Here is a 14324-nt window from a genome sequence, read left to right on the forward strand (position 1 = left end):
GGTGTTATCTTTGAATAGATTAGTATTGCTGAAATTACATTTCTTTGTTTTCTAATCAAAAGAAGATTAATGTGGGTTAATGTCTTAATCATGCTGCAATGATCACCTCCCATTACCGATCCTCATTGGGTTTCAATTATTTGATACATTCCCTTTTAATTTATGTCTATCTACATTGAGTACGTTGTATCGGGTTTATTGTTGGGTTGCTTAATCATTTTTTCAGTGTTTTGTTTAGTTTTTGTCCCCTCCCATGTTCCTTGTCATATCTCATAAAAGAAAAAAGAAAAAAATCCCCATTAGGTACTTTTTGAAGACTATTTAAGTGTTTATCTCAATGCTTTTGCTGGTTAAAAATGCCAATATTGGGCTCAATTAGAACAGAAACCTTATACTTAATTCCCTTCTCATTCACCAAATCAATCAAATTATGCTTTGTTGTTCCTTCGAATACTTAAAATTATTAAGGACATATGTTGAAGAATACGTGTTTTTCACATACATTTTTTAAGAATTGCCTATTTTAAAGACATATGCATATAAGGATTACGTGCTCTAAGAACATATATCTGTTTAATCAACTGAGTTGGAGAAATTGATCATTGTGCTACTATAGAAAACCACATTTGACCCACATGTAACAACTTACGACGTAAATGTTGATTTGATTGGTGATGTCTTGCATTTTTCTCAAGGTTGCAACAGAGTAATATCAATATGGAAGAAGTGGAGCAAAAGCCCCCAAAGATTAACTTAAAGCCGGTGAACCCCAAGATAAACATACCAGAAATTAATCTGGATGATCTCAAGAAGCACCCCCATTTACTTGTGTCACCGTCGTTAAAAGAGACCAAAGCCAAACAAAGTGCAAGGTGGAAGAATTGTCTTTGCTCACCCACTACACATGTTGGGTCCTTCCGGTGTCGGCACCACCGGAATTCTAGCCTGCAACGTGGAGGTTCGGTCGGCTCCAAGCTCTCCGAGTTGGCTCATAAATCGGGGGCCGTCAGTGGCTCACTACAAGCTCAGTAGCTTTCTATATGTCACGGGGTACCAAAAGTGGCATATTGTATGGTTTTATAATCATAATTCTCCTATTTTCCTGCACATTTCATTCAATTTGGTTTACTCTATATATATATATTTGAGCTAAGCACCTGAGTTCTTTCATCTCAGTCAAATGCTGACTCGTATCTTGTAAGATAATCACATTAATTGCATATTTGAGTATGAAATGAAATTGTGCCTTGCTATTGTTATTATGGTAATGCTATATTATCTGCCTAGCATTTGCACTTTCATGGCCAAAAGAGAAAAGAAGGCAAACAAACTTTGATCATTTGCCAAATCTAACCAAAAAAAGGTCACAACTTCGTTTAAAGAATGGCACTGAAACTGTCAATTGGCGAGCTGTTCAACAAGTAAACTTGTTTTCTACCATCCTCTCTCTTTTGTTTGCGTCTTGGAGGCTAGATCTACCGCGCATCCGCCATCTCCTCCTTCACCCACATGCCTTTGCATCATCGTTGTAGGCTTTGTTCCATCCACTCTCTATGTGCAACCCACGTTACCATGGCGCGCTTGAGCTGCACACACTAAAAACATTTTTTGTTTCTTACAACAAATCTTTGGCTCCTCTCCACCTTCTCCTCCAAATATCCATAATCGATGCCCCTCTTTTGCCTATGGAGATTTTTAGATCCATACGTGATGTTTACTAAGCATCCAATGTTGCTCACCTCCCTTGACAGACATCACAACGATGTTCTTCTCGGTGACTCTCATCCAATTATTATCAGTGTTATTCATTCTATTGTGGTTACTAGTTGTTGTAGGCGTTTCTTCAGGCAACTCGTCCATTAGATTGCCTTAAAAATTACAAAATTCGATAGTCCTTTTCTTGGACTATATGCCAAAAACTATTGGGTCAAGCCATTTATTTGACCCATTTTCAGATGTTAAATTTTATTTTGCATTGTGATATTTGCATTAGAGTCTATGTTGGGGTGCCACCCCCTACTTTTGTACTATCTTTTATTTTATTAATACAAAACTTCCAAAAAAAAAAAAAAATTAAGAGAAGAAAAGTGTCATTCTACATCAAAGCCATGACAAGTGAGCATAAGACAAGGCACTCGACATATATATTGGACAAATGAAAGTTTAACATGATATGAGAGTAGTCAATGATGAAACTAGCGGGTCGGGGGACATAGTCATCTTTGATTTTGTCTTTGAGAGAGATTAGGTTTATGGTAGGATTTAATTTCAAGTGTTCCATAAAAAAGAGAAAAAGTGAAATTAAATATGGACCCTTAAAAAACTACAACATAGATATTAATTTTTTTTTTTTTTTTTTTCAGCACCTGAGCCAAATCTCTTTGATAGCAATGATCTTAAATTTGAATTTTATCTCCACAATTTACCTCTTATTTCAATTATATTCAATATTATATGGCTGATCTTACAGTTATTCTTACCTACTAAGAAAGAGTGTGAAAAAAAAAAAAAAACAGCATGGATCGCCCCATTGTTTTTGGGCTTTAATGTTGATCGGGCCAGGACCGACCCAGATATCATACTTTCAGTCCATAGTTCAGCCCAATTAGTATATAGAAGATAAAAGTAAATAAATAAGACTAATCACTCATGACCGCCTTGTATTTCTCATTCCTTGTTTGGTTGCTCAGAAACGCTGAGAAAGAAGAGAGAGAAACGAACCCGGAACTTCGAGTCTTAGATTCTTCTTCAAATTCTTTCTTGTTTCCCATCATTTCGGACCCCAAGAGGAAAACTCACCTCCCAATTTGCGTATAGTTGGAGTATTTGGTTTCTTGAGGTGAGCTAGTTTTCAATCAATTGCAATTCTACGTAAAATTTCTCCTGTTTCTCCTGTTTTTTCTCGTCAATCAAACGCAACATGAACATTTTTTTTTTAAAAAAAAAAAGTTTTAGATTCGTATTAGAACATCATTACCTTAATTCACAATTTATGGTTTTTTTAAGCTATTTATTTGGTAATGTAATAGAGTGTTTCGTAATCAGAAAGTTAAATATTTTTATTGTTTAATGTTTCCTGATTGTGAAAATGGATGATCAATGTTGAGCTAATGTACTGGGTAATTTGTGTTACAGATTTTCTGTATAGCGTTCTTATAGATTTTAGTTGGATTCTACAATGCCATGACACTGGTTATCTCAATAAAATTTGTGATAAATTTGGAAGCTTTTGATGAGATTATTCGTGTATAAGAGCATAAGACTAAAACTTGTCCTATTTATTCATGACTCTGCTGCAGCATGACGATTGCTCCCAATTTTTTGGATGCCTAGTTATCGGTAATATGAGTTTTATAGCAATGTTATTTTTCATATCACAAGCAATTTTAGGAAGTATAAAATTGTATGTGAATGTTATCTGTCTTTAATTGTGGACTAATATCTACAATGTTATCTGACTCTGTAATGCGAATCTAAAGAGTAACCAATTTAAGGTTTATCGCCAGTTCTTTTTTTTTTTTTTTTCAAAGTTAATTTCATCAGCCTTTTAACTCTTAATTGTTATCAGATGCATTTTGCTCTAACACAAACGGCTATTTGTTCAGGTTGTTGCTCCACAAACATCAAGTTGCCAATGTTGACTGCAAATATTGTGGCCACCTCACCTCAATTTCAACTGGGTATATATCATTACGTCCTTCCTGTAATTTACCAGAAAATTATATTGAGTTAATATGTGTTCTTTGTTGTCTAAAGCTGCAAAATAGGACTTTTTCTTTGACCTAAATTAGAGGATACAACAAATGACTGGGAAATCTGAGTTAGATTGTTCTTCCAGTAGATCAACGCCAAAAACTTTGTAAACTACCTCTACAGTCTGTACAATGTGCACATCTGGGCATGGGTATGGATGTAGGTTGTGTGTATAATAATCTTGTTGTGCGATTTGGTATGGTCAGCTGTGAATTTATGGGGCTATATTTTTGGTGATGCAGCGAAGTTCTTTGACCCATACACATTCACTCAAATGTAATCATTGATCACAGAAAGCTTGAGAGAAACTTGATTCTTTTATTCTTTTTTCCTTTTTCTTTTTTTTTTTTTTCAGTTTGAAAATTACTACTGCTGTAAGTTCTTGCCGGGTTATTATATTGTGCCAATGCTTTTGTTGTTCTTCTCTTCTGTAGGAGATCTTATATTATGCCACAACTACTTGAACACAAGCCATTTAACAATTTGTTGTGTAAATATGACATGGCAACTTGAAGCTGCAATAATCTTGGTTCCTTTTTAGCTTTACCCAGTGATTGAATCACATATGTATATTTAAATGCAACCAACCCAAAGGATTAGTTTGATCAAAGTCTCAATTGGACAAAATTAACTTGCATCTGTTTCATCTCTGTCATCATTCCTTTTGGTGTCAGTATTTGGAGGATAAGATTTGTTGGTCTTATTATTATTATTATTATTATTTTGAATAAAGATCTTCTCCTTGTCCTACTATTTCACAAGTCTATTCTTTGGAATTTATTTTTTTGGGTAATTTTTAAGAGAGCTTTTAGGTTTTGATTTTTTAATAACGCTACTCACCAGTTGTATTTTTGTATACAGTGAAAATTGAGGGTCAATGCAAGGCGCATTCTAAGCTTACTGGATCTAATCCAGTGAAGTCTTTCATTCCATTTCAAAGGCTCGATGGAAAATTGCAAACACTAAAGGTTGCTCCACCTAGACCACTGGGGCTTGGAGCCCAGTTTTTGCCTTTTGATAAAAGAAGACCTATCATGCATTCTACTCGAACCCAGTCTGCTTCTGTCATATGTCATTCCACTTTGGTAAGTTTATTCTTGCATATCTCCCATTACTTGTCATGTATACTTTTCTTGTGTCATATTGTGATGGGTTTACTCCTTCAATATCAATTATATGTTCAACCTAAAATCCTACAGATTACACATCTGTTAGAATGTGAAAATAGGGAGTAGTGAAAGTCTTATTTGATTCATTGTTACCTTCATATCAAGATTCATATCAACATACATTGGGGACAGTATTACCTGTTACATGAGGTGGTAGCCCCTTATAGCACTTTTGCGGCAAGCATAAGTTTCAGAGCTTTCGAGGGATGGTTATGTGAGTGATTTTTTTTTTCTTATATCTAATCCACTTAATAGTTGTCTTAGAATCAGTTAATGATCAGCTGATTTAGGAATTTCTCAGAATGCATGTATATCTAGTTGGCTTTCATTTTGATTGAGCGTATCTGTGATATTAGCATTATGCTGCTGCAACTATTCCTTGCGATTTAGTTATGTCATGCATCACTCTTTAATGAATAACATAGACCAGCAGTTCGAAAATCCTTATAAATGTAAATCAAATAACGAATGAACCTATGATAGATGCCCATGCTAAACACACATGGACATTTCCTTTTATGTTCTCCTCATAGATGTTTGGAAATGAAAGTTAATAAAACGTGGGATTTTAAGCCCTGTTGATATTGCTCTGTTTGTTATTTTTTTTTAAACCTTTATCTTTGGTTTCTTGTGCAGAATGCAAGATGTGGTGCAGAGCAAACCCAAACTGTTACACGCGAGGCTCCAACAATTACTCACCTTCCTGGTAATAGCTATATTGTGGATCATTGGTTCTGCTTCAGAATTTATTTAGTCTTCTGAATTTCTTCCAAGTGTTGTTTCAAATGGCATATAATGGTTTTCAGGCAAGGAAAAGTCACCACAACTCGATGACGGAGGGTCTGGATTCCCACCTCGTGATGATGGTGATGGTGGCGGGGGAGGCGGGGGAGGTGGAGGCAATTGGTCTGGTGGATTCTTCTTTTTCGGCTTTCTCGCTTTTCTGGGCTTCTTAAAGGATAAGGAAAGCGAGGGGCCTTATCGTGATAACAGCAGGAGAAGATGATGGAAGGATTTTTGGGGGTACTTCATATTGTAGTTCTAAGTTTTTTGCTTTGTATTCTTTCTTTACAACTTTGCTCGCATAAAAGTTGATGGGCTTGAGTTTAAAACATTCCTTGCCCACTATGAGTTTAAAATATTGATTGCATGTCTATTAATGATCTATCTGTGTTTGGGGTGGTAGACTGTGGAACTAGCATTATAAAATATAACCTTTGTTTATATATATATATATATATATATATATATTTATTAACATTTATAACATCATTTATTTATTTTATTAATATAAATAATTATTATTGTTATAATGAGGGAGCTCAACATAGGCAGCAAAGAAATAATGTAAAGTCCTCTTATTAAGCATGTCTATTAAATGTGCCGGATGGCAAATTTTATTTATTGAAATTGTTAAAAAAATATTTTCTATTGAGTATTGACTATGTATGTTTAAATATCATAAATCATGGACTTTCGCTTGATTCGCTCCCTTCAATTTCATTTTAGTAGCCTTTTGGGCTGCCGCAAGTCTTCCATTTGTCCAGGTTTCAGCCTGGGTAAACTATCAAGATTCAAAACGTTGAATGTTTTTTATTTAAAGAAACACCCAGGAATATGAGTGCATAATTTAATTTTCTTTATTCTTACATTTGCACAATTTCGGCCATATTAAGTAGTAACCAATGCCGGCCAAAGTCACCGTTGTTCAAGTCTCGGCCATAGTAGCCGATGCCGACCATAGCTATTGAAATCCAAGTTTCGGTTATAGGAACCGTTAAAGATCATAATAGTTAGGGCCAAAATCAAATAACCGTCTCGGTTTCAAAAAGTGTCACAAATAGTACCTAACGTCAAGCGAAATACCAATTTGTTACTTCCATCCAAGTTTCATCTAATTTTTTAATGAAACTCCACCACTTAAAAACATGACACATGTTCCTTACACCACATATTGTGACGTCTCACATCGCCTGGGTATGGAGATGATGATGTGCTTAAATGTATATTACACCTTTAATAACAACAACGCGTTTTAAAGCCGTGATGGTCAAGATCCCATCAGAACTCCGCAGTTAAGCATGCTTCTGCGATAGTAGTATTAGGATGGGTAACTTCTTAGGAAGTCTAGTTTGGGGGAGCCAAAAACGAACAATATTGTGTCATTGGGGTGAGATATTACACATATTTAAGCAAACTTAGCATATCACAAGTGGTACCTATGTCTTTTTTTTTTTTTCTTTTTTTTTTTTTGAGTGGTACCTATGTTTTTAGTGCCATGTGGATTGCAAAAAAAAAATAAAAAATTAGCAACTCCAATTTTTTTTAAAAAAAATTGACCAAATCGATTCAAACCTCTTTTTATCCCCAAATTGATTGAACCCTAGTTATGAGTTGAGTAAATAAATATTTAATTGAGTAAGAGAAAGGAAATTGATTAGTAATAATTTTTAAAGAATTTTTAAGTAAACCATAATATAAAAAAATAAAAATAAAAATAAAAAACCCGCGCGTGGGGCTTATTAGACTATGTGATACGTTTCGAAACCACGAATCGAAAGAAAGGGCGGTAAGAAGGCGCCAACTTCCTGTCTCTCCTATATATAAACTTCTCTCTGCTCTGCAACAACGGTCGCCTTCTATTCTGAGCTATGGCCTGGCCTCCTACCATTCCTTTTGCATACCATTCCTTTATACTATTCGTTTTGTTGTTGAGTTTCGGTTCCCGGAGCTGTTACGGGTTCGGGTCGCAGTTCGCCTTTGACTTCCACCACCGGTACTCGGACCCGGTCAAGGGAATTCTGGGTGACGAGGGGCTCCCGGAGAAAGGGAGCGTAGAGTACTACGTCGCTATGGCACACCGAGACCGCATAATTCAGGGCCGCCACCTCGCCGTCAGCAATGATCAGTCGTCGCCGCTCACTTTCTCCGCTGGAAACTATACCTATCGCATCGCCTATTTGGGACAGTAAGCCCGTACCTGAGTTCTTTGTTCTTTTTTCTTTTTTTGGGTAGTTTTTTTTTTTTTTTTTTTTTTGAATTTTTAGTGGGTTTTTTAAGATTTGGATGATGAGTACTGTTTGGTTGCTGAGAAACTGGAGGAAAAGAAAAGGAGATGAGAGTTTTTCTGTTTAGATACTCAAATCACGCGCTTTTGGACCTGTTTCTTTTGTGGTCTTTTTTAGCGGATTAAGTCTTGCAGGCCTTAATATCCCTCAATTTACAACCAAACGTATAATTCTCTGGCGTTTCTTTCATATTTATTATTGAATGGAAAATATAAGCTCAGAGCATGTCCCTCAATGAATTTTTTTTGGATTTTCCCTCAATTTTCTTGTTTAACAAACAGGAGATGAAGGTTTTATTATTGAGTTCTTCTTCTACTAACTATTTCTTCTTATTTTCTTGGTGTTTCAGTTTGCATTATGCCAATGTTTCAGTGGGGACGCCAAGTTTATCATTTTTGGTGGCATTGGACACAGGCAGTGATTTGTTCTGGCTACCGTGTGATTGTAAGACTAAGGGAGGTGGTTGCATGGATAGCATTGGAGGGGTATGTTATTAACATTGAATTTTTTTTTTTTTTTTTCTAATATTAACATTGGATTTTAATATCTGTTTATTTATTTATCTTGGTCTTTAAATTAACCACGCCCTTGCTTAAACTGCTATTCAGAATTATGTGTGATTTTGTGATATTAATATACTATTGTTCGACTCTGATGTGTCTCTAATCTCGTCAACATGCTTAAAAACTGTCATCTAGACCCTCAATTAATATGTTGGATCTATCATTATCAAGCATCTTTGTAGAATGAGAGTTTGTAGATGGAGGGGCCGGAATGAGGTGATTGGCAGTGTCACCAGGGGCGGAACTAGCAATCATAGTTTGGGGGGTAAAAGTATAAAATAAAAAAAATAAAAAAATTGGGGGGCATACCCAAGCCCTCATGTAGGCCCGCCCTGAGTGTCACATCGGCAAATTAAAGTTCACTATAATCTTATATTTGATCTATAAAATCGTTATTTTTAGGCTGGACTTATGTTTTCCATGTATTTAGTTGTTTTATATATGGATTGGTGGTGAAAGAAACTTTAGCTAAAGTAGTCCTGAATTACTTACTTAATCCTTTTGTCCGGCAGGTATTACTCAACATCTACAGCCCTAATAGTTCATCAACAAGTGAAATATTTTCCTGCAACAGCAGCTTATGCACACAAAGCCAAATTAGTCAATGCAGCAATTCGGGAAGCAGTCATTGTACTTATACAATTAGGTATCTTTCAGATAACACTTCAACTACTGGGATCTTGGTGGAGGATGTTTTGTACTTAACTACAGATGATGATCATCTAAGGGGTGTCACTCCGATTACTTTTGGGTAGGCTATCTATCTTTCATTGCGTTGCCCTTGTGATCAGATTTGTTCAGCAAATTATTGTGATCAAACCATGTTACTCTGTTGCAGTTGTGGTCAAAGCCAGACTGGTGTATTTTCAGATGGTTTAGTACCAAACGGTCTATTTGGGCTTGGTATGGAAGATGTATCTGTTCCTAGCACCTTAGCAAGAAATGGGCTAGTTTCGAATTCTTTTTCCATGTGTTTTAGACCTGATGGGTTGGGGAGAATCACTTTTGGAAATAATGGCAGCTCATTCCAAAAAGAAACACCATTCATTGTTAACATTGGGCAATTACAGTAAGTTTGAAAATGCTGATGGGAAAGTTTTGTTTAGTTTGGCAACAAAAAGACTTATATTTGACCGAAATCCCACGCTACTTGTACTGATTTTTCCCTTTGGAACTTGTTTATCATCAGTCCAACTTATAACGTCAGCATCACTCAAATAGCTGTGGGGAGAAATTCTTCTGAGCTGGGGCTTAGTGTAGTCTTTGACTCTGGTACATCGTTTACATACCTAACTGACCCAGCTTATACTTTTATTTCTGAGAGTGTAAGTGCTTTAAATAACATGTTTCATTCATGATATCATTAATTAATTGGGAATTTCATTTAAAAAGAAAAAGAAAAAAGCATATGAATATCTATGATCTATGTTATTGTGCAGTTCAATTCCCAGGTCCAAAACAAGCGGTATCCATCTGACATCCAAATCCCCTTTGAATACTGTTATGAATTAAGGTTATAAACTTATAGTCTATATCTATTCCTATTTTGTATTAGTTTTTTCCCCTTCCAACTCTGGGGTATTTATTGACTTCCACTTTATTTACAGTCCAAATCAAGTCTATGAAGTTCCTAGTGTGAATCTGACAATGAAAGGTGGAGACCAATATTTTGTCACTAATCCAACAAATGTGGTCGACACTGAGGTGTGATCTGGTCTCAGGACTTGATCTAGCGCTTTAATTTTCCTGTTCCTGCTTGAGTTAAAGCTAAAAGTTGACGTTGTGTATTGTCTTCAGGCAGGAAATGGTGTGTATTGTCTGGGTCTTCTCAAAAGTGAATATATAAGCATCATTGGGCGTGAGTATCTCTCTTTATCTGTAACTTTGCTTATTTGCTGAGAAAGAACAACCATTTGCATGCTCACTTTAAAACCTTTTTGCATTCATCCCTCCTTACAAGTACTGTAAATGAGGAATGAATGCAAAAAGGTTTTGAATTTCAATGTGAATTTTCTTGGCTCCATATATATGTATCACTGAAACCCATTATGTATCCTTACATGATGAATTTATTTATTTTGATCCAGAAAACTTCATGGATGGTTATAGCATAGTTTTTGATCGTGAGAGGATGGTATTGGGTTGGAAGGACTCTAACTGTGAGTGCAGTTTCATCTTGTATTTCTTTGAAGATTGAATTTCAGTGTGAAATTATTTCTTCTCATGGTAATTTATTTAATGAGACTTGGTGCATGTTCATATAAAGGTTATGACGATGAGAATTCCACCACTGTAGCTGTCAGCCCATCACACTCACCTGCTGCTTCTCCTGCTGTTGCAGCCAATCCTGAAGCCAATCCTAGTATACCTGTGGCACCGGCACCTCTATCGGGCCATTCACCCAAGTTGCAGTCTCTTACCTACGCACTCACAATGCTTCTTGTTTCGTTTTTTGTCATTGTTTGATCATTCTGTTAAGAATCCTCTATTTTCTATTATTAAATAATTAGTCCTTTTCTTACTAGGTTAGGATTTCTTTTCCTACCCGGATTAAGGTTATTAGCCCTATTCCTATTAAGATTAGGTTTATTTTCTACTCTATAAAAAGCAATGTAAGTGTCTTTAGGTCAATCATCCAATAACAATTTCAATCAATTGCTATAAGCAAGACCTCCTCGAGTAGGTCATATCTTTCTTTGTTTTTCTTTGATTTTAGTTGATAAGAACTACGATTCTTACCACATTCCTTCTTATTTGGAAAAATTTCACAAATACCCTCTTGAATTTTCACGTGTTTTGAAAAAAATTCTTAAAGTTTGAAAACTCTCAATTATATTTCACCATTCGAACTTTTAATCTGATGCAATTTACCTCCTCTGTTAAGGTTTGGTGTTAAACATGCATTAAAATAAATGAAATGACCTTTATACCCCTGAAACTTTTATAAAATTTCAAATTTACCATTAATTTCACATTAAAATTTTTTTAAAAAAAATTTTAAAAAGAAAAAAAAAGTTGAGTGTATTTTGATATTTCCATAGCCTTCGTTAGGATTTAATATCGAATCCTAACAGATGGGGTAAATTGCATAAAATTAAAAATTCGAAGAGGTGAGAAATTGAAAGTTTTTAAACTTTGGAGGAGTCTTCTCAAAACGTATAAAAATTCATGGGGGCCTTGATAAAGTTAACCATTTTTATTTTATTAGGGCTTTTTCAACCCGTATACCTATGATGGTCTTTTTCTTATTTTGCAAGTGCTAGTCATTTAGTCCATACGAGCAAAAATCTGCATCAAATCAATATTTTTCATTGGCCATGTATCTTCAAATTCACTAAATAAACTTTCGGCCCCCTTTAATTTCATTTTAGTAGCCTTTTGGCCCACTGCAGGCTTACAATTTGTTCATCTTTCAGCTTGGGTAAAGTACCCAAACATATCGGATGTTTTCCAAGAAACGCCCAAGAATATGAATGTACATTATTTACATATATTAATAAAGAAAAATAAATTTCATTTACATATACAAAATTGTTCTATCTATCTATATTCGATACGTACTTTTCTATAATAATAATAATAATAATCAAGTGAATGAGGATTAATTTGTTTGATCCTTATGAATTCACTAGAGACAAACGAAATGTTGAGGTGATCAATCCAAATTTTGCATGAATCACATCAATTGCATGAAGTTGATTTCAATTTTGCATGACTCACATAAATTGCATGAATTGAAGTTCATTAATCATGTAAATACGCTTTCATCTTAGTATATATATAGCACTGCTTCTTCTTGGAGTTCCAGTTGAATACAAGAACCAAAACCGCCTTCTTTCAACAACAAAAGCCAATAATTAATTGTTAGAATATTACCCATATTGTTCTAAAAACAGAAACACCCATCATTCATCATGATATCTGGTCTGAAGAACACAACATCATCATGGTTCGAAGCCTATGCAGCCTTCTCCACATGCATCATGATCTTACAAACCGCCACCGATCAACTTCTACCGCTGCGTATTCGATCGTTTATCTTCTCAATATTCAAGCGCTTCTTCGGTTCTGATGATCAATATGACACGCTCACCATCGACAACCGCTGGGAGAGCCATTGTAACGAACTCTATGAAGCTGCCAAACAACACCTGTCTTCCAAGATTACTCGTGCAAACAAGAATCTTAGAGTGGGAGTAGGGTGGGTCGACTATGAAATAGTAGTGGCCGTCCAAGAAGGAGAAGCTGTCGAGGATGTCTTTGACAACATCAAGATTACCTGGAGATTTTGCATTGAGGAAGATGCTTTTCGACCATCTCATAATAAGCGTATGTATGTGCTAAGTTTCTCTGAAAATGATAGGGAGAAAGTCATGGGTTCTTATTTGCCTCATGTCTTACGCACATACATGGCCATCCAAAAGGAAAAGACGGAAATGGAGATCCACACATGGGATCGGGATGATAGATCATGGGAACCATCCCCATTAGATCACCCATCCACATTCGACACACTTGCCATTGAACCCGAGTTAAAGAAGGGTATTGTCGATGACCTTGATCGATTCCTGACGAGTGAGGACTTCTACAAGAAGGTTGGAAAGCGTTGGAAGCGCGGTTATTTATTGTATGGCCCTCCTGGAACTGGAAAATCCAGTCTGATTGCGGCTATTGCAAATTACTCCAAGTATGATGTCTACAATTTGGAGCTCTCCGCTTTTTCCTCCGATGATGAACTGATGATAGCATTGCTTCATTCGCCCGGTCGTTCCCTAATTGTGGTTGAGGACATAGATTGCAATAAAGCCGTCCATGATCGATCAAAAGAAGTTGGCGTAGATCCCAACTTCTCTAAGGTTAGTAAGCACGTCCAGAAAACAAACATCCTAAGATCTCTATTGTGTTGTGTTGTGTTGTGTGGTTGGAGCTAATGTTGCATTATTTTCCCAATTGATCCATATTGGTTTGTGCTGTTTTTGCAGGTCACACTTTCCGGTCTACTAAATGCCATGGATGGTTTGTGGTCAAGTAATGGGGATGAACGAATCATAGTGTTTACTACAAATCACAAAGAACGACTAGATCCAGCATTGTTACGTCCTGGTCGGATGGACATGCACATTCACTTATCCTTCTGCACCGTTAATGGGTTCCGAATCTTAGCCTCCAATTATCTGGATGTCCAAAGCCACCCACTTTTTGAACAAGTTGACCTCTTGCTAGAGAAATTAGAAGTAACTCCTGCAGAAGTGGCAGAAGAATTACTTAAAAGCGATGATGCTGATGTTGCTCTTGGAGGATTTATTGAGTTCCTTAAGCAAAAAGAAATTGAAGGATGTAGATCAAAACATTGACCACAATCGAATTGGTATGAGTAGTAATTTTATTGTTGTTTAGTATTTACTTTTAACATTAAATATTAAATATTTATTGCATGAAAGTCCTCTTTTTACCACTCTTGATCCGAAAGAAAAAAAAGAGTGAAAAATCTCCTAAACAACAAAAAACTAAAAAATGAGTAAACTCCCCAACAATATATTCAAAACGAAACAACAGTGCAAAGTTACAAAAAAAACAGTAGGGAATGAGACAAACAAGTGTCTCATTCCTCTTAATAGGGCCGCATATAGCAATAACAGAAGCAAAAGGAAAACATATTAAGACAAACCTACCCTTGAACTGCTAAAAACCCCTCTCTATTGATCAAAGAATATAATCTTACATATCATTTTTTTTTTATTATTATTAAAACATCTATTAACCGTGCGACC

At 35.8% G+C, this 14324-nt stretch overlaps 4 protein-coding genes across 4 annotated transcripts; all 4 read left to right on the plus strand.

Moving 5' to 3' along the window:
• Positions 1-717: 717 nt before the first annotated feature.
• On the plus strand, positions 718-1032 carry LOC132174610 (uncharacterized). Its single transcript, XM_059586243.1, has one exon. It carries the CDS (start codon positions 718-720, stop codon positions 1030-1032), a length of 315 nt encoding a protein of 104 aa, XP_059442226.1.
• Positions 1033-2659: 1627 nt separating this feature from the next.
• On the plus strand, positions 2660-6087 carry LOC132175053 (uncharacterized). The gene is made up of 5 exons (XM_059586861.1): positions 2660-2839; positions 3606-3680; positions 4615-4838; positions 5559-5628; positions 5729-6087. The coding sequence occupies exons 2-5, from the start codon at positions 3635-3637 to the stop codon at positions 5926-5928; spliced, it is 540 nt and encodes a 179-aa protein (XP_059442844.1). The 5' UTR covers positions 2660-2839; positions 3606-3634; the 3' UTR covers positions 5929-6087.
• A 1486-nt stretch (positions 6088-7573) lies between these two features.
• Positions 7574-11019, plus strand: LOC132174611 (aspartyl protease family protein 1-like). The gene is made up of 10 exons (XM_059586244.1): positions 7574-7890; positions 8340-8475; positions 9066-9304; positions 9392-9622; positions 9743-9878; positions 9993-10066; positions 10161-10257; positions 10351-10411; positions 10641-10712; positions 10820-11019. The coding sequence occupies exons 1-10, from the start codon at positions 7574-7576 to the stop codon at positions 11017-11019; spliced, it is 1563 nt and encodes a 520-aa protein (XP_059442227.1).
• A 1448-nt stretch (positions 11020-12467) lies between these two features.
• On the plus strand, positions 12468-13907 carry LOC132174613 (AAA-ATPase At2g18193-like). The gene is made up of 2 exons (XM_059586245.1): positions 12468-13409; positions 13536-13907. Exons 1-2 carry the CDS (start codon positions 12468-12470, stop codon positions 13905-13907), a joined length of 1314 nt encoding a protein of 437 aa, XP_059442228.1.
• Positions 13908-14324: the final 417 nt, after the last annotated feature.

This window comes from Corylus avellana, chromosome ca3, assembly GCF_901000735.1.
Source record: "Corylus avellana chromosome ca3, CavTom2PMs-1.0".
In the NCBI taxonomy this organism is placed as follows: Eukaryota; Viridiplantae; Streptophyta; class Magnoliopsida; order Fagales; family Betulaceae; genus Corylus; species Corylus avellana.

What these genes read in the sequence shown, in the direction of transcription:
- LOC132174610 (XM_059586243.1), top strand. Translation starts at nt 718, where the DNA reads ATGGAAGAAGTGGAGCAAAAGCCCCCAAAGATTAACTTAAAGCCGGTG.
- LOC132175053 (XM_059586861.1), top strand. Translation starts at nt 3,635, where the DNA reads ATGTTGACTGCAAATATTGTGGCCACCTCACCTCAATTTCAACTGG. An exon ending in TCATATGTCATTCCACTTTG is followed by an intron (nt 4,839 to 5,558) that starts GTAAGTTTATTC and finishes TTTCTTGTGCAG; the next exon opens with AATGCAAGATGTGGTGCAGA. An exon ending in AACAATTACTCACCTTCCTG is followed by an intron (nt 5,629 to 5,728) that starts GTAATAGCTATA and finishes AATGGTTTTCAG; the next exon opens with GCAAGGAAAAGTCACCACAA.
- LOC132174611 (XM_059586244.1), top strand. Translation starts at nt 7,574, where the DNA reads ATGGCCTGGCCTCCTACCATTCCTTTTGCATACCATTCCTTTATACTA. An exon ending in GCATGGATAGCATTGGAGGG is followed by an intron (nt 8,476 to 9,065) that starts GTATGTTATTAA and finishes TTTGTCCGGCAG; the next exon opens with GTATTACTCAACATCTACAG. An exon ending in GGGTTGGAAGGACTCTAACT is followed by an intron (nt 10,713 to 10,819) that starts GTGAGTGCAGTT and finishes GTTCATATAAAG; the next exon opens with GTTATGACGATGAGAATTCC.
- LOC132174613 (XM_059586245.1), top strand. Translation starts at nt 12,468, where the DNA reads ATGATATCTGGTCTGAAGAACACAACATCATCATGGTTCGAAGCCTAT. An exon ending in TAGATCCCAACTTCTCTAAG is followed by an intron (nt 13,410 to 13,535) that starts GTTAGTAAGCAC and finishes CTGTTTTTGCAG; the next exon opens with GTCACACTTTCCGGTCTACT.